Source organism: Lynx canadensis, chromosome D3 (genome assembly GCF_007474595.2).
Source record: "Lynx canadensis isolate LIC74 chromosome D3, mLynCan4.pri.v2, whole genome shotgun sequence".
In the NCBI taxonomy this organism is placed as follows: Eukaryota; Metazoa; Chordata; class Mammalia; order Carnivora; family Felidae; genus Lynx; species Lynx canadensis.
The window spans coordinates 93,086,894-93,104,837 of NC_044314.2; the positions used below are offsets into that span (position 1 = coordinate 93,086,894).

The 17,944-nt window shown below is 50.6% G+C and overlaps 2 protein-coding genes and 1 long non-coding RNA gene across 3 annotated transcripts in view; 1 reads left to right on the plus strand and 2 right to left on the minus strand.

The window, feature by feature from the left end:
* The window catches only part of POLE (DNA polymerase epsilon, catalytic subunit), a 45,768-nt gene extending 39,213 nt beyond the window's left edge, over window positions 1-6,555 (minus strand). The window contains exons 1-7 of the mRNA XM_030336552.1: window positions 6,494-6,555; window positions 4,257-4,398; window positions 3,755-3,835; window positions 3,098-3,142; window positions 2,858-2,950; window positions 2,388-2,542; window positions 91-232 (exon numbers count right to left, since the gene is read on the minus strand). Coding sequence (XP_030192412.1) covers window positions 91-232; window positions 2,388-2,542; window positions 2,858-2,950; window positions 3,098-3,142; window positions 3,755-3,835; window positions 4,257-4,398; window positions 6,494-6,555 — 720 coding nt within the window. The remainder of the gene's footprint in view (window positions 1-90; window positions 233-2,387; window positions 2,543-2,857; window positions 2,951-3,097; window positions 3,143-3,754; window positions 3,836-4,256; window positions 4,399-6,493) is intronic.
* Window positions 6,556-6,868: 313 nt separating this feature from the next.
* On the plus strand, window positions 6,869-17,019 carry PXMP2 (peroxisomal membrane protein 2). The gene is made up of 5 exons (XM_030336553.2): window positions 6,869-7,005; window positions 8,829-8,942; window positions 10,453-10,615; window positions 13,977-14,096; window positions 16,683-17,019. Exons 1-5 carry the CDS (start codon window positions 6,884-6,886, stop codon window positions 16,749-16,751), a joined length of 588 nt encoding a protein of 195 aa, XP_030192413.1. The 5' UTR covers window positions 6,869-6,883; the 3' UTR covers window positions 16,752-17,019.
* On the minus strand, window positions 9,072-10,524 carry LOC115528429. The gene is made up of 4 exons (XR_003973259.1): window positions 10,434-10,524; window positions 10,138-10,254; window positions 9,955-10,048; window positions 9,072-9,519 (listed from the first exon to the last, which is right to left on the minus strand). It is a non-coding gene; the product is annotated as an uncharacterized LOC115528429 (long non-coding RNA).
* Window positions 17,020-17,944: the final 925 nt, after the last annotated feature.

A 17,944-nucleotide genomic window follows, 5' to 3' on the forward strand; every position in this document is an offset into this window, starting at 1 on the left:
CAAGAGTCTACGTCTGTCCCAGGAGGGGTATTTCTCTTCAGTGTCACCTCCTGACCGCCAGGGGCTGCCCGAAAGCGACGGCCCACTCACCGCATGGATCTTCAGGTCAATGGAGAGGCGGATGTGATAGGGCACATCATACTCTCGCATGTCCACGATGTTGTCCAACTGGTCAGTGACCTTCTTAGAGGCTTCCTCTTCATCAACAACCACACTGCCCCCTTGCAGAACACTGTGAAACAGAGACAGGATACTCCTAACTACAGTCTGCTGGGGGATGGTGCAGGGGGGGGCCAGAGTCCATGTAGAGTAAACACAAAAGGTAGAAGGTGGCTAAGATGACCAGGACAGGCTCTTCTTAAAGAATTAGTGGGGTGGGGGGGGGGTGGCGGGGATGCTGGGGTGCTCAGTCGGTTAAGTATCTGACTCCTGATTTTGGCTCAGGTCATGATCTCTCGGTTCATTAGTCTGAGCCCCGTGTCAGGCTCTACACGGACAGCGTGGAGTCTCCTTGGGATCTCTCTCTCCCTCTCTCTGCCCCTACCCTGCTCATGTTCTCTCCCTCTCTCTCAAAAACAAACTAAAAAAAAAAAAAATCCTTTAAACAAAAAGGACGACGTTGGATGACAGCCTCCCACAAGCAGCAGGCTACGGGCAGGAAATTCAGTGAGAGCTCCGAACACATATTTTATGGGATGTACGTTACATCCCAATTAGAAACAAAGAAAGGAAAATGCTCTGTTACTTGGGAGGCACATGTACAGATGTGAACCACCCTGGCTGACCTTGTTTCCCCATCAAGAACGAGAGTCATGGGGTGCCTAGGTGGCTCAGTTGATTAAGAGTCTGACTTCAGCTCAGGTCATGATCTCATGGTTCATGAGTTCGAGCCCTGCATTGGGCTCTGTGCGGACAGCTCAGAGCCTGGAGCCTGCTTCGGATTCTGTGTCTCCCTCTCTCTCTGACCCTTCCCTGTTCATGCTCTGTCTCTCTCTGTCTCAAAAACAAACATTAAAAAAAAAAAATTTTTTTTTTTTTTTTTTTAAAGAACAAGGGTCACAGGAACACGTCCACCCTGCAGGAGTGTTGTGAGGTAACACTCATAGAGCTCTCTGCGTGGCAGAGCAGCTGGTAAGTAGCAATTTTCCGTACCATAATTACCTTATCATTGGAAAGCAGGAAATCACTGTCACTAGAATATTAACTCTAATATCAGCCCAGTAAGCTTCCGAACACTAAATGGACTATTAAAGGGGAAAAAAAAGACAACGAGTTTTAGAGAAAAGGCATAGGCCTCTGGGTACACCTTGCAATACTGTAAAAGGTAATTATACTGGGGGCAGGGGGCGGGTGCAGTGCAGAAATGTTCAGGGTCCCAAATTGATCTTTTTTCAGAGAATATGATTAGCTCTCTTGAAGTCTTCATAAGTTTTAATTAGCCAAGATTTCCTCATCTTTTCTTTATTTATTTTGAGAGAGAGACAGAGCGTGAGCTAGGGACGGGGGGAGAGAGACAAAATCCCAAGCAGGCTCCATACTCAGTGTGGAGCCCAACGAGGGGCTCAATCTCATGACGTGAGCCAAAACCAAGAGTCGGATACTTAACTGACTGAGCCACCCAGGCACCCCAAGATTTCCTCTTCTTAATCTCTTATCCTGTTTCCTATTATTGTTGATATCTAAACACTTGATGAACAGTGTTGGGTGTCCTATATTTACGTTTTTCTGTATAACACCCAAAGTTTTCTAGAGATGTGCTATGTAACTCTAGGCATTCAGTAAACTCTGTAGGCAGCTTGACACTTGCCATAAGCCATGAAAACAGACTGAAGCGAAGTGGTGTGACTAGGAATCCAAAATGTCTCTGTTACAGCAACTCAATTTTAGAGCCACAAACCCACCGCTATGTAAGAAAAGAGGAAGAGCTCAAATGTAAGCCAAAAAACCACCATTTCTTTAACAAAAATGCAGCACATAAAAAATTCTATCTAGGGGCACCTGGGCAGCTCAGTTGGTTAAGCGTCCGACTTTGGCTCAGGTCATGATCTCACGGCTCATGAGTTTAAGCCCCGCGTCGGGCTCTGTGTTGACAGCTCAGAGTCTGGAGCCTGCTTCAGATTCTATGTGTCTCTCTCTCTCTCTCTCTCTCTGGCCCTCCCCTGCTTGTGCATTCACGCTCTCTCTCCCTCTCAAATATTAAAAAAAAAAAAAAAAAAAAGAAAGAAATTCTATCTAATTGTTTGAAAGTGCTTCTACACTGGACAAGCCAATCCTTACGGTAACTTCACCACTGGGTTTTCCTACCTCCCATCCATCTTGCCCCTCGGGACACACTCCAGGAACCCATCCGTGTGGACTCACTGGCTGCTTACGACAGGTAAGCTCACCTGGACAGCATAGCTGTGTAGGCATCACTGGCGTGGCCCTGCTCCCGGCTCTTCCTCACGGCAGGGGAGATGTCCTTCCTCACTCTGACAAGGTCCTCCACCGTGTTGAAGGACAGCTTAATGTAATTTCGCTTCAAACCCACCAAGTGATTTGGCTACAAAATGAAGAGATTGTGTTCATAAGCTCAAGAGAAAAAAGACTTTATTGGGGAAAGAAAATAAAGGGAGAATGACTCAAAGGTAAACCCACAAGTGGAAGAGTCAGCAAGTCCAAAGCACCTTGTCCAACTCTGCGTGTGGCACCAACTATGCCACTGGACTTCTCCAGGACATACGGACAGTCACCGAAGCCCCGCCACCCGTACCACCCCACAGGTGCTAAACTTGGCCTCCTCCCATCTCACCCATCTCGCCCCATGTGCAGGGCAGACCCAGCCTCATTTATCCTGGAAGGGCCAAGTGGTACTCACCAAGTCCAGATCCTCTTTGGGGACAGTCTCTACTTTAGCAATTTTACCCTGAAACTTCTTGGAGAGAAAAGATGAAACTTCTCGCTCACAACCCTAAATTGAGATCAGAGTGAAAGGACTTTCTACAGTGAAATCTGTCTTCCTGGCCCGTTTCTCTAGAGGCCCCTTTATGTTCAGTTCCGAAGCTCCCCATAACATAAGGCTCAGGTCGTGTGACCTGACTCTACTAACCACACTTACCTTTCTGGTTGCAATGTAGAAATATGGCTTGTAGGGCAAGGCCACCTGCGAAAGCCACCGACCATTCAGAGGCAACAAGAAAGAAAAAAGGGAGACGAGTGAAGACACGCTGTTTGCTATTATACTCGTGAGCAGCCTGGATCCAATGCACCCTTGCCCTTAGACACCTCTTAAAAGATGCTGCAGGGGCACCTGGGTGGCTCAGTCAGTTGAGCTTCCGACTTCGGCTCAGGTCATGATCTCAGGGTCGGTGAGTTCGAGCCCCGCGTCGGGCTCTGTGCTGACCGCTCAGAGCCTGGAGCCTGCTTCAGACTCTGTGTCTCCCTCTCTCTCTGACCCTCCCCCATTCATGCTCTGTCTCTGTCTCAAAAATAAATAAATATTTAAAAAAAAAAACTAAAAAAAAAAAAAAGGTGCTACAGCAGGAAATTAAGAGCTGCACGTATGGCAGGGGCAAAAGTCTGAGACAGACAACACTGCTCTTTCAGTCTGTCCAAGCTGGCTCCTCTTATGACATCCTAAATGGTGACCCATGTGGCTCCAAGGGACCCGTGTCCCTGACACCTCCCAACCCCCTCTCCTCACAGCTACCACTTTGGACCCAGCTACACCTCATCACTTGAGTGGGTTTTAGCTTCTTGGGGTTCAGGGGCTTACCTTAAATCTGCTCCCGTCATCTTGAATAAAGTAGTAATCCACCGCACTGACCAGGCGTTTATCTTCATCTAAAATCTCGGTCTACGAGAGAACCAGCCAGCACAGGCACCTTACCCGCTGCACAGTCCAAGACCCCTCTTGCTTTTCACTCTCTGGGAAACTGAGCACAAAAACAAACCCTTTCTCCCTGCCCCGCCCCCGCATAAACATCCCGCAGCCCCATTCACAAGAACTGCAGCGCTACACCTTTCAAATGAGGATTTCTCTCAATCCCTCCTTCATCCCTGAAAACTTCATTCTTAGAGGTTAACAGGGACACCCTTCACCCTGGTCTTCCCAGTAGCCCCTACGCGACCCAGCGGTGTGAAAGAAGGAAGCAGGAGAGCTACAAACAATGCCGTCTCCACCTGTATCCCCCACTCTGCCAAGGCCTAGGCGGCTCCGAGGGGTGCAGCTGCCCTCCTGAGCGGGACGAGGACCGAGAAAAAGCCCCAGTGCTTACAGGGTGCATGTTGATGAGCCAGCCCGTCTTCTCACCAGGCTCCTTGAGTCTCTCAAAACCAAACCGCAAATCCATCTTATCTGTCCACTGACTGCGCTCCAGGCGCTTAAGTGCCGAGACAGAGGAAGAGGGGCCATCGTCCCTGAATGAAAGGAGGGAAATCCGTCTTCAGCAATCATGACGCCATCTATTCCCACAACCCTCCGTCCACCCAGTGTAACCATTTTGTTTTTAAATTTTTTTTTCAATGTTTATTTATTTTTTCAGACAGAGAGAGACAGAGCATGAACGGGGGAGAGGCAGAGAGAGAGGGAGACACAGAATCGGAAACAGGCTCCAGGCTCCGAGCCATCAGCCCAGAGCCCGACGCGGGGCTCGAACTCCCGGACCGCGAGATCGTGACCTGGCTGAAGTCGGACGCTCAACCGACTGCGCCACCCCGGCGCCCCTCAGTGTAACCATTTTGGATGTGACACAGGAGATGCATCCCCCAAAACACCTCACATGTGGCAAAACAACTCATTAAAACAACATATGTCATGGGAAACACGACAGGCAGGATCCTCAAAACACGCTGGACTCTGTAACCAGAGCACTAATAAAAACAATCGTGGGGCTTGAGCGTCCAACTTTGTCTCAAGTCATGATCTCATGGTTTGTGAGTGTGAGCCCCGCATCGGGTTCTCTGCTGGCAGCACAGAGCCTGCTTCAGATCCTCTCTACCCCTCCCCCGCTCTCTCTCTTTAAAAAAATAAACTAAAAAAACAAAAAAACTTAAAAAGAAACAATCGTGACTGGACACTGCTGCCTTATGGGATACTAAAAATGCACGAAGTCCAGCATTGCGCTCGCGGGCATTTACCCCGGAGAAATGAAACTCACATTCACACACACACTTGTGCGTGACTGTGCCTAGCAGCTCACTCATGATAACCCAAAGTGGAAACCACCCAGGGACTCCTTAACAGGTGAGTCATCAACCTAGGCTATATCCTTCCCATGCAATACTATTGGTCAATAAGAAGGAACAAACTTACCCATCAAGGGTATTATTCAGAGTGAAAAAAGCCAACTCTCTAAAATTACACACTTCACAATTCCCCTGAGATAGCATCCCTGGAGTAAAATCAGAGTGGACAACAGAGCAGTGGCTGGCATGGATGAGGAAGAGGGAGGAGCGGAGGCGGCTGTGGCCACAAAAGGGCAGCAGGAGGGATCCGTGGGCTAGAACTGTTCTGCGCCTTGATTTGGTGGTGGTCACATACGATGTGCACACACACGAGTAAACACACACACACACACACACACACACACACACACACACACACACGAGTGTCCATGCACTGCATGCACGTCAATTTCCTGGTTGCAACCTTGTGCTTTAGCAACTAAGATGTTACCCCGGGGGTGAAACTTATGGCTTATGGGGGCATGCGATCTGTGTGTCATTTCTTACAACTGCTTGCGAATCTACAATGAACTCAAAAAGCTGTTTCTTTGTATTTTTATTTTTAAAATGACCGTTCTGAAATGTATTAGTCTGTAAAGTGAAATCAACGTCATCCACCACAACAATGAGCCCGCAAAACCGGCAGCGCAGTACACAAGAAAGCAAGAGTCCTGATGACAGATCTGGCCTGGATTCTAGTTCTGCCAAAATCGAGCGTGACAATTAAGTCATATGACGCACGTGATGTATACAGTGGGTGCTCAATAAACAGCACTTGGGATACTCATCAAAGGTCAACACAAATACAAGGGAGTATGTCTCTCGTCTGTAAGGGAAGATCCTACGCTAGCGGCGCTCGCTGAAAGCAAACACTCGAACGACCCACTCCGTCCACGCGGAGAGCCGGGGAAGCGCTCCGGGAACTCGGCCCGCGCCCCGCGCCCGCTCAGCCTCCGCGCTCCCCCCCCCCCACCTCCGCACCCCCCGCGCCCGCAAGGCCTCCGTCTGCACCAGTCGGGAGCGGAGCGAGGGGCGCGCACACGCCGCGGTCTGCACGAAGCCGTCCCCCACCGGCCCGCGTTACAAACCCAGGGAGGCGGCCCCACCTGCTGCGCCGCCACGTCGCCAACCACAGACGTTCCCACACAGACCTCGGAGCGAAGCGCACGGAAACCCAGTGCGAGCCCGGGACCGACGCGCCGCACCGAGGCGTCCTGAGCGGGGCCGCCGCGGCCGCGCGCCCCAAACGCCCGCCGCCCACCCGCCCGGACGGCCCGGCGCCCCTCACCGGCTGGCCTCGCCGTCCGCGCCCGGTTCCGCGCGCCGCCGCCCGCTGTTCCTCAGAACCATCGCGCCGCGCTCGCACCGCCCCGGCTCTCCCGGAGAAATTTGGCGCGCTCCCCCCAACTCTCGCGAGAGACCGGAAGCGCCCGCCGCTCCCTCAGGAGGTTCGCCCCGCCCCGCCCCGCCCCGCCCTCCCACCGAGCTCCAATGGCCACGGCCGCCCGAGGGGTGGCGGCCAGATAGGGACTCAGGGAAAAGTGTGCGGAGGCGGTCGCCGCGCAAGGCGGGGTCTGTCCCGGGCCGCGCTGCGTGCCGCGGCGGGGCGGGAAATGTCAGGCCGTCCCCGCCTGGTGCGGGGTCGTGGGGCCCCGGAGGGCGCGGAGCGCGGGAGGCGATGGCGTCGGCGGCGTCGAAGCTGCGGGCGGAGGCCGGGCTCGGGGCGCTCCCGCAGCGGGCGCTCGCCCAGTACCTGCGCCTTCTGCGGCTCTACCCTGTGCTCACCAAGGCGGCCACCAGGTCGGCGCGCAACGGCCGCGGAGGGACGGGACCGGGCGGGGGGCGGCCCGGAGCTCGGCCGGCCTCGGGGACCCAGCCACGTAGATGCATCCTGTGCAGGGATTTGAGTGCGAAAGGCAAAATGTCCGGGTGTCAAAATGACCTCCCAAAGGCCTTCAGTTAGCCCGAGAGCTCAGCATAGGCGGCTTGGTGCATTCGGTCCTCACAAGTAGTTACCAGGGGCCAGACCGAAGGAAGGCACAAAGCGAAGGGCTCCAGGCAGACCTCCTGCCCTGGACGTGACCTCCGGCCCAGCTTCTCCGCGGGCGGTCGAAGCCTGACGTGCGCTTGTTCTGAGGTTAGAGTGGCTCAGGCGCGACGTGTTAAGATTTGTTTTTTTAGTCAGCTTTGCATTCGGCAGAAAGGTGACAACCCCCCTCCGCCCTCCGCACTCCCCCCTCCCCCGTCTGCTGGTCAGTTGCACCCTTTGATTTGGGGTACTAAACTTTTTATGAGACATCGTCCTCCTCCATTACTTTAATTACTTAATTTTATAAGTTTGTCCGCTTTTGTTAAAGCCAGCTTTTCATAAGTAGGTACAGCACGCTTCCTGCGTGTCAGGCATCAGCAGCAATCAAGAGGGTAGGGACCCTCAAAGGCGTTTCTATTCTAGTGAAAGAGTAGAGGAGCAACAGATAAATACATAGCACAGATGAAGTGGTCGGGGAAGGTGACATTTGAACAGGAGGCCTGAATGAAGGGAGGGAACGAGGGGAGCCAAACCTCCCTGGGCAGAGGGTACTTCAGGTGCAAAGATCCCGAGGGAGGAGCAAGCTAATAATGGAGGGGCGGAAGGAAGACGGTGTTGCTGGAGAAATGAAAAGCCGAGAAAGGAAGCAGATGAGAAAGAGGTAGCCAAGGATCAGCTCGAGAAGGTGCTTATCACCCATACAAAGAATTTTGACATTTTTAGCCCACAGAGCTTATCAGAAGGTAGCTGTAGACCAAGCCTTGGAGCAACCGGGCCTGTCTCCACCTCTCTATTGACATTTCTGTTGTGATCACTGTAGTTTACATGCGGGTGTAAGAAAGAATACAGGGAGATCCCTCGCACACTTTGCCCAGTTCCCCCCATGGGTAACATTTTGTAAAAGTGTAGTACAGTATCACAGCCAGGCACTGGCACAGACACAGTCCACGGATCAGATTTTCCTGGCTTTCGTTCTGCTATCCCCACCTTTTGACATAGGGACCTTACACTGGAGCTGCCTTAAAAACCTGCTTCAGGGGTGCCTGGGTGGCTCAGTCGAGCGTCAGATTCTTGATTTCAGCTCGGGTCATGATCCCAAGGGTCGTGGGATTGAGCCCTGCGCCAGGCTCCGTGCAGAGTGTGGAGCCTGCTTGGGATTCTCTCTCTCTCTCCCTTTGCCCCTCTCCACCACTTGCGCTCTCTCTAAAAAAATAAAAAATTAAAACTAAAAACCTGCTTTATTTTATTTTTTTTTTCAACGTTTATTTATTTTTTTGGGACAGAGAGAGACAGAGCATGAACGGGGGAGGGGCAGAGAGAGAGGGAGACACAGAATGGGAAACAGGCTCCAGGCTCTGAGCCATCAACCCAGAGCCCGACGCGGGGCTCGAACTCCCGGACCGCGAGATCGTGACCTGGCTGAAGTCGGACGCTTAACCGACTGCGCCACCCAGGCGCCCCTAAAAACCTGCTTTAAAAAGGACTCCTCTCTACCCACCCCACCATGATCTCAGAACAGCCACGCTAAGTACATGCAGGAATGGCCCCCCTCTTGCTGGTTGCCCCCGTTTTCTGATGACATCTCTGTCCACAGTGGCATTTTGTCAGCCCTTGGGAACTTCCTGGCCCAGATGATGGCGAAGCAGCGGAAAAAAGAAAACTCCCAAAAGCTAGATGTCAGTGGGCCTCTCAGATACGCCATTTATGGGTGAGTTTCACAAAGGGGCTGATCTAACCAGCAGCAGACTAACCATGACAAAGCTAGGGTATCAAGACCAAGTCTCTGAAATAACCTAATTTTGAGAAATAATTTTTAAAAAGCGTTGAAGTAATCATGGGGAAAAAGTCAGAATGATGGATAACATTAACTTGTTTTATGGTTTTCATTTTGAATCGCATGAGTGGGGGCGGCTGTCCTCATTGGGCCGAGAGATCTGAGGGCAGATAATTCACCTGAACCTAAATTAGACTTCAAGACACAAAGACCGTGAAAGAGGAAAACTACTCAAATATTGCCAGTTGTTTCTGTTATTTTCATAGCTTAAACAACCAGAAAATAAATACTTAGGAATCCTGAAAAATGTCCAGTTTCGGAATCACTTTTGGAACTGCAAAGAACACAGAGATTCAGGAGTTTTACCCAATTAAATCCACGTCACGTTCTCTGGCCAACAATAGTGATTGTATAGATGGATTATTTTGAAGTCGTGTTTTGTTTTTGATCTAAAACTCACAAATATCCCTTCGTCTTCGGAAGCCCGCTGGTTGCAGCCACCACAGCTGTCCTGTAATGTAGATAAAGAGAAGCCATAATCCTCCTGGAGGGAAGGAGGGAGTCAGGATCACCTGAGAGGCCTCACCCACTCACGGTTGATGGCGTTGACTTCCATTCCCTCTCACTGAGGACCCTGCTCCCGGCCACATAACCTGTGGCAGGACAGGAAGCCACAGCTGAGAACCACTTGTTTAAGGACTTTAGTGTCAAAAATGAGAAGACCCTTAGGTCCCTACCCCCCATTTTATTGCTGAATCTTACGGAACTGTGGATGTGTTTTACCAGCAGATGGCGTGGCTGGGTTCAGTTCTGTCCCAAGCGTTCTACACTTGGGAATGCACAGTAGCAGGACAGACAAGCCAGTGCCCAGCACCAGGCTTCACTCTTGCTAACTACCCAACAGGATTTGCTGAGAAGCTCTAATACCAGGGGTGCCCCCACTTACTTACTACTGAGCACCTCCTCTGAGCCAGGCCATGTTCTAGGCGCTGTGGACACAGCAGTGATGAGACAGACACAATCCGTCTTGTGACGCGTACCTGTAGCAGGGCGAAGAGGGCACCACGTGACTAAACAAATGAGATGAGGACATGTAGTGATAAATGCTATGAAGGCAGTGAAACAGGACCTGGAGTTGAGAGTGGCTGAGACAGCAGCTGGTGCGTTGTCCAGAACAATGAGGAGGTCTCCAAGCTGACAGTGTTGAGAAGGAGCTGGCCGCGTGAAGATTGAGGGGGGATCTGGTCTATCAGGGACAAAAGACAATGCTTGAAGCAGATTCAAAGAAAGCCTGTTTCCTAGAAGGACCACACATACCTGTGTGGTCAGGGATGGGGGGCCCAGGGAGCAGGGCTTAGGACCTGGGGTTGGGGGGTGAAGCTGGACCCAAGAAGGACACATCCAGGAAATGGCAGTCCTGCTCACCCCCGCTGTGGGGCCTCAGGTTCTTCTTCACAGGGCCACTGAGTCACTTCTTCTACCTCTTCATGGAGCACTGGATCCCTTCTGAGGTCCCCTGGGCTGGGGTCAAGAGGCTCCTCCTGGACCGCCTCCTCTTTGCACCGGCCTTCCTGTTGTTGTTTCTCCTCGTCATGAACTTCCTGGAGGTTGGTCGCCGCCATAGTACTTGCGATATAGCTCTTTGCGGGGCACAGCGATTCTTGACCTGGCATCCGTGGGTGGAATTCAGAGGGTCTGTGAACTTTCCAGCACACCAAAATTGAAACTTCTCTCTCTTGTTTTTATGAATGTCAGACACAAACCCCAGTCACATTGGCGGTACCTGTCGGTCTGCAGTAAGAAATCACGGAGGTCTTGATATCACACATCCCAAAATATCTTTTATGTTTCTGGACCCCCTGCACCTGCTTTCAAGTCTTGTCACTGAATGTGTTAAGGAAGCACATATACTGGTCTATCATAAGATTCTTTTTTTAAAAAAAAAAATTTTTAATGTTTATTTATTTTTGAGATAGAGACAGAGCACGAACGGGGGAGGGTCAGAGAGAGTGAGACACAGAATCTGAAACAGGCTCCAGGCTCTGAGCTGTCAGCACAGAGCCCGACGCGGGGCTCAAACTCGCAGACTGCGAAATCATGACCCGAGCCAAAGTCGGCCGCTTAACCGACTGAGCCACCCAGGCGCCCCAATAAGATTCTTTTCTGAATATTTTGGTAGCTGTATTCAGTATAGTTCCCTGGCAATCTTATATATGTTATATAAACAGGATTCTGAGAAGGGGGTCTATGGGACTCACGACACAGAAGTTTCAGGCCCCTAATGGTATCGCAGAAGCCTGTGCTAATTCAGTGCCTGAACATCATAAGTGCTCTGAAGAGGCTAACAGACCAGCATAGACTGAAAACCTCACAACTCACCGCAGGAGAGGTGTGTTCACGCAAATCACTAGGCATGTCTGTTCTAACGTGCCCAGCCTAAGACCCTTCCCAGTTCACTACACCTCCAGCCTCTCACCGTCTCTCTGTCCACTGTGTGCCTGAGATGTGTCCTGTTCTGCCCTGAAAGTAATCGTTCCAACCAATCACATTCTGCCCTGACAGTAATCGTTCCAACCAATCACAGCAGGCAAATGCTTCTGCAGGTTTTGTTTTGAAGCAGCACCTTGAGGTCTTATTACTGAAGAGAATGCCCCCGTGGCCAAAAGTGATCCTTGCGGGGGAAGCAGGAAAGATGCGTAACCTCGACCATGATTGCTAATAAGTCCTTGATAGTAAGAAGAAGTGTTTGGGAAGCCGTTAGAGAACCTGAGGTAGGAAGCAAAGGATACCCACATTAGAAGTGAAGGTACAGGAGTGTCTCTTTTTTTCCTTCTAGCTACGAAAGGAATATACTTTTCATTAATAGACAAAAACCCTAAATCCACGTATCGTATGTTACCAAGGTGTGTAAAGCACCCAACATAAATGCCTTGTGTTGGACCACGTTATACCACACACACGATAGATGCTTCTGCATCTGCATTAAAAAAATTTTTTTTTAATTTGAATATAGGTGACCCACAATGTTATGTTAGTTTCAGGTGTGCAGCACAGTGACTCAACTTCTCAATACATTACACTATGCTCACCGCAAGTGTCAGCATACGACTCTGTTAAAACATCCCTTTCTCTCTTCCCTGCACCGTGCCGACATCTAGCATTTCTTGATCACAGACATCATGTTTGGACCACACAGTGTTTTCTAGTCCACCGTATGTCCGTCCCTTATCCAAAAAGGCTGTCCTCAACGCGTCCTCCCTGCGGTGGTACAGAGTAATACAAACGGCGGACATCTATGAGCACTTGTTCCAAGCCCCGCGTTGAGCCCTTCGTGTCATTTGAGCCACAAGGCAACCCCATTTTACAGATGACAAAGCTGAGGCCCATGGCTTAAGTTCTCATAACTTACGAGCCCTTGAATCGAGTCAGACCCAGGCTTTGTGACCCCAGAGCTTCTTTCTCCTCCACGTGAGGTTTGTTTCCCCACATTCTTGACAATCATGGTTATACTTTTCTTTTAAATAGTTTGCAGGTTGATATGTAAAAACAACATATACATCTTTATAAGGTTGAATATCTTTTTATACACCTCCTATATTCTATGAACTTTGCTTATTTTCTATCAGTGTTGGCTTTTTCTCACTGATTGTGTGTTTGTATATATTAAGGAGATCAATCCTTTGCCGGATACAAATTGCAGATATTTTCCCCATTTTTTAGGTGTTTGTCTTTTTTTTTTTTAAATATTTATTTTTGAGAGAGAGACAGACAGACAGCATGAGCAGGGGAGGAGCAAAGGGAGAGGGAGACACTGAATCTGAAGCAGGTTCCAGGCTCTGAGCTGTCAGCACAGAGCCCAACGTGGGGCTCGAATTCATGAGCCATGAGATCATGACCTGAGCTGAAGTCAGACGCTTAACCGACTGAGCCACCCAGGCGCTCCTAGGTGTTTATCTTTTAACTTCATATAAAGTTAAACATTTGAAGTTACAAAAATAGTTCATTTATAGTGTGTTTCCCCATGCAGGAGTTTAAAAAATTCATGTATTCAAATATGTGATTCTTTTTCTTTGTGGGTTTCTTTAAAGGAAGATACTGGAAATATTCTCTTAAACTTTGTTCTTTTACTCTTATGATATTATGTGCATTTTGACAAATGCAAACATAATAGAAATATTCTATATTTTCCTCCAGTATTCTTATTTTTTTAATTATACGTGGGAGATACACTTGGCTTGTTTCTTCCACTTCAACTGCAAATTATCTCATTGCCATTTATCAAACAATCCCGTGCCTTGAAGTGTCAACTTTATCATATACTGTCATTCTCCTATGTACAGGCCATTATCTGGACTCTTCGATCTTTTGCTGGATTCTATTTCCATCGTATGTCTTTTATTTTTTAGCTTTTAATTACCATAATTATTAGTATTAATTACCATAGAGTATTTTTTAAATCTTCGGTAATTTAGGCCTCCCCTGTTATTATTTTTCAAGATAGTTATTTTTTATGCACTTATCCTTTCAGATGACATTCAGAATCACCTTATTGGGGCTCATTTTTTAAAAACTCCTGACAAGTTTTGCTTGAAAAACGCATCAATTTTGGAGGCCATCTTGGGAAACACGAACAGCCAGGCCATAGATAGCAGCTCTGGTGCCCGCTGCCAGCAGTACGGGTCACACCACTTAATCAGCTCTGCGAGGAGCGATGAGGGTCTGTGCGGGCAGCGGGCACAGGGTGAGCCAAGGGGCGTCTCACCGTCGGCTTTCTGACCAGGTGACTGGCTCCTGATCCCTGCGGTGCTAATGAGACACACAGATGTGCTGTCTCTATACAAATGGAACAAAATCCACAGTTTTCAAAACCATCGTGTTAGGGTTTGGGGCCCTCCAGACCGTGGCGCCCCCGCTTCAGTTCTGAGGGCAGTGGTGATCACTGACTGTCCACACTCCCCTCCTTTCCAGGGGAGAGACGCAGCTGCTCTCTCTGTCCAGATAAGAAGAAGCTTCTGGCCGGCGCTGCGCATGAACTGGCGAGTCTGGACCCCAGTGCAGTTCATCAACATCAACTACGTCCCTCTGCAGGTGAGGGCCGGCTGACACCACGCGGAGCCCGAGGGGGCCTCATCCTCCACCAGCCTCGTTCCTTCTTGGAACCATTGGTGGTTTTCTCTCCGCGCAGAATCATTAGCAGCTTTGGATGTGGACGGGCGAAGCGTGTGCCCACACCTCATCCCTTGGTCCCAGAAACGTTTCTGAAAAGCCTCCAGTCCAGGACAGCTCGAGTTTTCCAGGGGCGCGGCGTTGCCAGTGCCTGGCCCCGTGGGTCACAGCTGGGCTTGTGTGCGGGAGCCGAGCGGTGGCCGTGCCCAGCAGGGTGTGGGGCAGAGGCGAGTCCGGCCTTACCTGCCCTGACATCAGCGTGCGCCTGAGCCCTGAGCGGCAAGCGGCAGGCAGGACCCTGGGGGCAGGGATGCCGTCGGGGCGCCGCGCACCAGGTTCAGCCCTTCTGGGCACCGGGGGTCGCGGCCCGAGGCAGGCTGCTGAAACTGGGCCTCCACTCGGAGCACGGTGGGAGCCTGAAGGGGCTCTGAGCTGCAGGAAGAGCTCACCAGGGCAAGGCTGAGGGGCCCGCCGTCCTGCGCCGTCTTTACACACCAAGGACAGCCCACCCGTGTCCAGCCCCAAGACCACGCCCAGGGCTAGAGATCTGGAGGCGGGGCTTGGCACAGCGTCTGCTGACGGCCGTGGGTGTATTACAGCCTCAGAGCAAGGATTTGCAACTGCATCTTAGGAATCCACTGCAGCCTTCCTACGCTCCCTCCCTCCCGTGAGGGTCACGCAGGGCAAGCTCTCACCCACCAACAAAACGCAGCAACACTCAGGCCACGTTTCTGTCCAGGGAAGCCCTGTAAAGACCCAGTGCCTGGGGTTTGGGGGAGAGCTAGTCACATAGGCACCCTCTGCCTGGTGCTTACCAGAATTCCAGACTCCCAGAAGGAGAGTCAGTGCTCAGCAGAACTGCTTTGTTTTAGCGAGCAGTCTAAGCACAGAGGCCATTCTTATCCGTTGGGGAAAGGTAGGAACCCACAGGAACTCTAAGTTCCCAGAGCCCAGGCAAGGGCTAGCCACTCTGACAGGCCTTTCCAAGGAGAGCAGCCTCAAGCTTTTTTTGCACACCATTTAAGTAACCTACTTGGTTTCCCCCTGCTTTAGAAAGGAGAGACCGACCTGAGGCAGAACCCCCTGGAGCAGAGCTCCGTTGCAAGGATGGGAAGAGGGAGGGAGGTGCAGGCCGGGTGGTCACTCACACACACATATACACACACACACACCAAGGAGTAGCAGAAAACCAGAGGTGGCAGTGACACAACCACAGTCACTGCAGGGAGTTAAAGGAAAATGAAAATCAGTTAGTTTCATTGACTTTAACAACAATCCTCATCAGTGACCTTCCCAGGAGCAATTTCAGTGGCTCCGTGAGGGCTGAAGCCAGACTGCTGTGAATTGAGCAGTGGGTGGGGAAGTAGAAAAGAAATCGTTAAGTCTGCGAAGTTCTCTCAAGAAGTGTGTGACGAGGTGGGGAGAAGTGATAGGAGAGGGTCTCTGAAGCTTGGAGAGGCCATATTCTACCCTAAAGAGGGTGCATGGGGTTTGGACACAGGCAGAGGGATGCTTTGGACAGAGGCTCTTCTTCACTAAGACAAGAGAGTGGTGCCTGTTCACTGGTGACCTCCCATCCATACCTCTTTCCTTGGGGAAGGCAGAGGCCAGGGCGGGGCCACACTGAGGCAAAAGGAGGTAGGATGGGTACTTCGAGGGGAGAGGAGGGGCAAACCTGTAGAGGACGGCAGAGGGAGCCGACTGGAGCCCCTCGTGTGTGTGGACCTAGGGCCCCAGCGTGGCAGGGGAGCAGGGAGAATGGAGCTTTGCCAAGGAGTATAACCAAGGAACAGGAAGGGAAGGCAATGAGGGCTTTGGGCCTTGTATTCTAATGTATGTAGCAAAGGAAATAGACACAGAAAGGCAGAAGGGCTGAGGATGTGAAGGGGTCTGTGGATGGGAGAGTAGGAGAGCCTGGAAAATGGAACCCTTCTGGGCACCCTGGGGACAGAGCGCCAGGAGGCTGTGGTCACGGTTTCCATTTGAGGTGGTCGCAGGCAAGTGCCTCAGGGGCAGTGAAGCTTATTAAGCAAATACTGAGCAACTACTGTATGCCCCACTGTTCCAAACTCTAGGGGTACAGTGATTAACAAGACAGACCAGACCGCTATTTTCATGGAGCTTATATGCCAGGGAGACTCCCTGACTAAAGGCATTTCAGGTGGGAGTACATCCATGAGAGCATCAAAGCAGGGTAATGGCTTGGGGTGGGGGGGCTGGCGGCCACCAGTGGGCTGGGTGAGGCCACCACTTGACCAGTCCTGGGCTGGGAAGCTAAGCCAGGAGCTAGTGCTCAGCGAAGGAGGATGTGGGACAGTTCTCGTCAGTTTCCCCTCCTGGCCTGTAACATGGCTAGGCAGAGTCCCGCTCACCCCTCCAGCACGGTGCTCAGTACGAAGTAAGGCTCAGTGAATACAGTAGTAGGCGGATGGGCTCAGTCCTGGGGGATGGGTGCCTGGGAAGCGCAGTCAGGACTTCGCTCACTGTGGCCTGTGTTCGCTTTGGCAGTTCCGGGTGCTTGTTGCCAACCTGGTGTCTCTGTTCTGGTACATCTACCTGGCCTCTCTGGGGAAGTGAAGATGGCCTGCAGTGAACACACCCAGCTGTGTAGGGACACCTGCCTAGGGTGAGAGAGCAGAAACCACCTGGTCAAGACTGTAGCTGACTCCAGATCACGTGGTTCAAGATGGCGAAACAATCTGTTAATGTAAGAATCTCGTGTTTTAAAAAGGTAGAAACTGTCTTCGGGTGATGCTGCCTCAGAGTCGTAGAATGCAGTAGCAATGATTGCACTTGTCACCCTGAATTGAGTTAGGACAACAATAAACTATAATGTAGCCTTTTCCGTGATGGTTTTAATTTCTCAGAATAATTGCTGTCACTTTGGAAGAAGAAATGGGTGGTTAGAGGGCTGATTTTTTTTTTTTTTTTTACTTTAAAAAAAGTTGTGGTTAAATCTGTTCTACAACTGCTTACCTCCGTGGAGCCGTTGGAAAAGGGCCCTTCTAGAGCAGGATTTCGCCCTGCGAGAACCATACGCCACCTTTCAGTGGATTTTCTGCTCTGTTATCACTCACTCGTTAACCTTCCTTCTCACCTTTTCTCATTCTCAATATCCCATTCTTGTTTCATAGCTACAATACCCTTGGATCTTAATTTTATATTAAAAAATCTCTCTTCTGTTGCATATGCTGTTTCTATTTTCTCAGGGTTCACGTTTTTTTTTTTTCTTTCCTTCCTGTTTTGCTCTTTCTCCCAATCAGGATTTCCCCCAAAGTCTGCTAATCATACATCAGTGTTTAAGAGTCAGAGCCACTCAGGTGGTACCGTCAGTGTGGGCTGACCAATTTGGCTGGAGATGACTCATTTTCAGTAACTGAGGCCTTTTCTCTTAGACTGGTCAGTTTTCCCAGAGAGGAATTCTTTAATTTCTTGCCCAGCAGAAGGGTCGTGGTTGTAGCAGAGCATGGTATAAGCCTAGTGGCCAACATTCTTGTGGCTAACTAGAGGAAAAGAGTTAGAGGTCCTAATAGTATGTGAACTCCATAATCTCAGCTGTACTGCTGTATCTTCGTCTCTGTGGTCTGGTGTCCTCAGATCCACAGTCCTTCTGGTTTAAATCCTCCGGAATGAACGTCTTCTGCCATGATGGAGGTGAGGTATTCACCTGAGGGTACAGGTCACGGAGGGTGTGCAGACGACAGTCTCTTAAAGGCTCTTCAATCAGTCCTCCTTTGTTCAACCCTGTCCCCTTCCTAAGAGGTGGGGCT

Coding starts and splice junctions, on each gene's coding strand:
- PXMP2 (XM_030336553.2), top strand. CDS start 6,884: ATGGCGTCGGCGGCGTCGAAGCTGCGGGCGGAGGCCGGGCTCGGGGCG. Junction 7,006..8,828: donor CTCACCAAGGCGGCCACCAG/GTCGGCGCGCAA, acceptor CTCTGTCCACAG/TGGCATTTTGTCAGCCCTTG. Junction 14,097..16,682: donor TCAACTACGTCCCTCTGCAG/GTGAGGGCCGGC, acceptor TCGCTTTGGCAG/TTCCGGGTGCTTGTTGCCAA.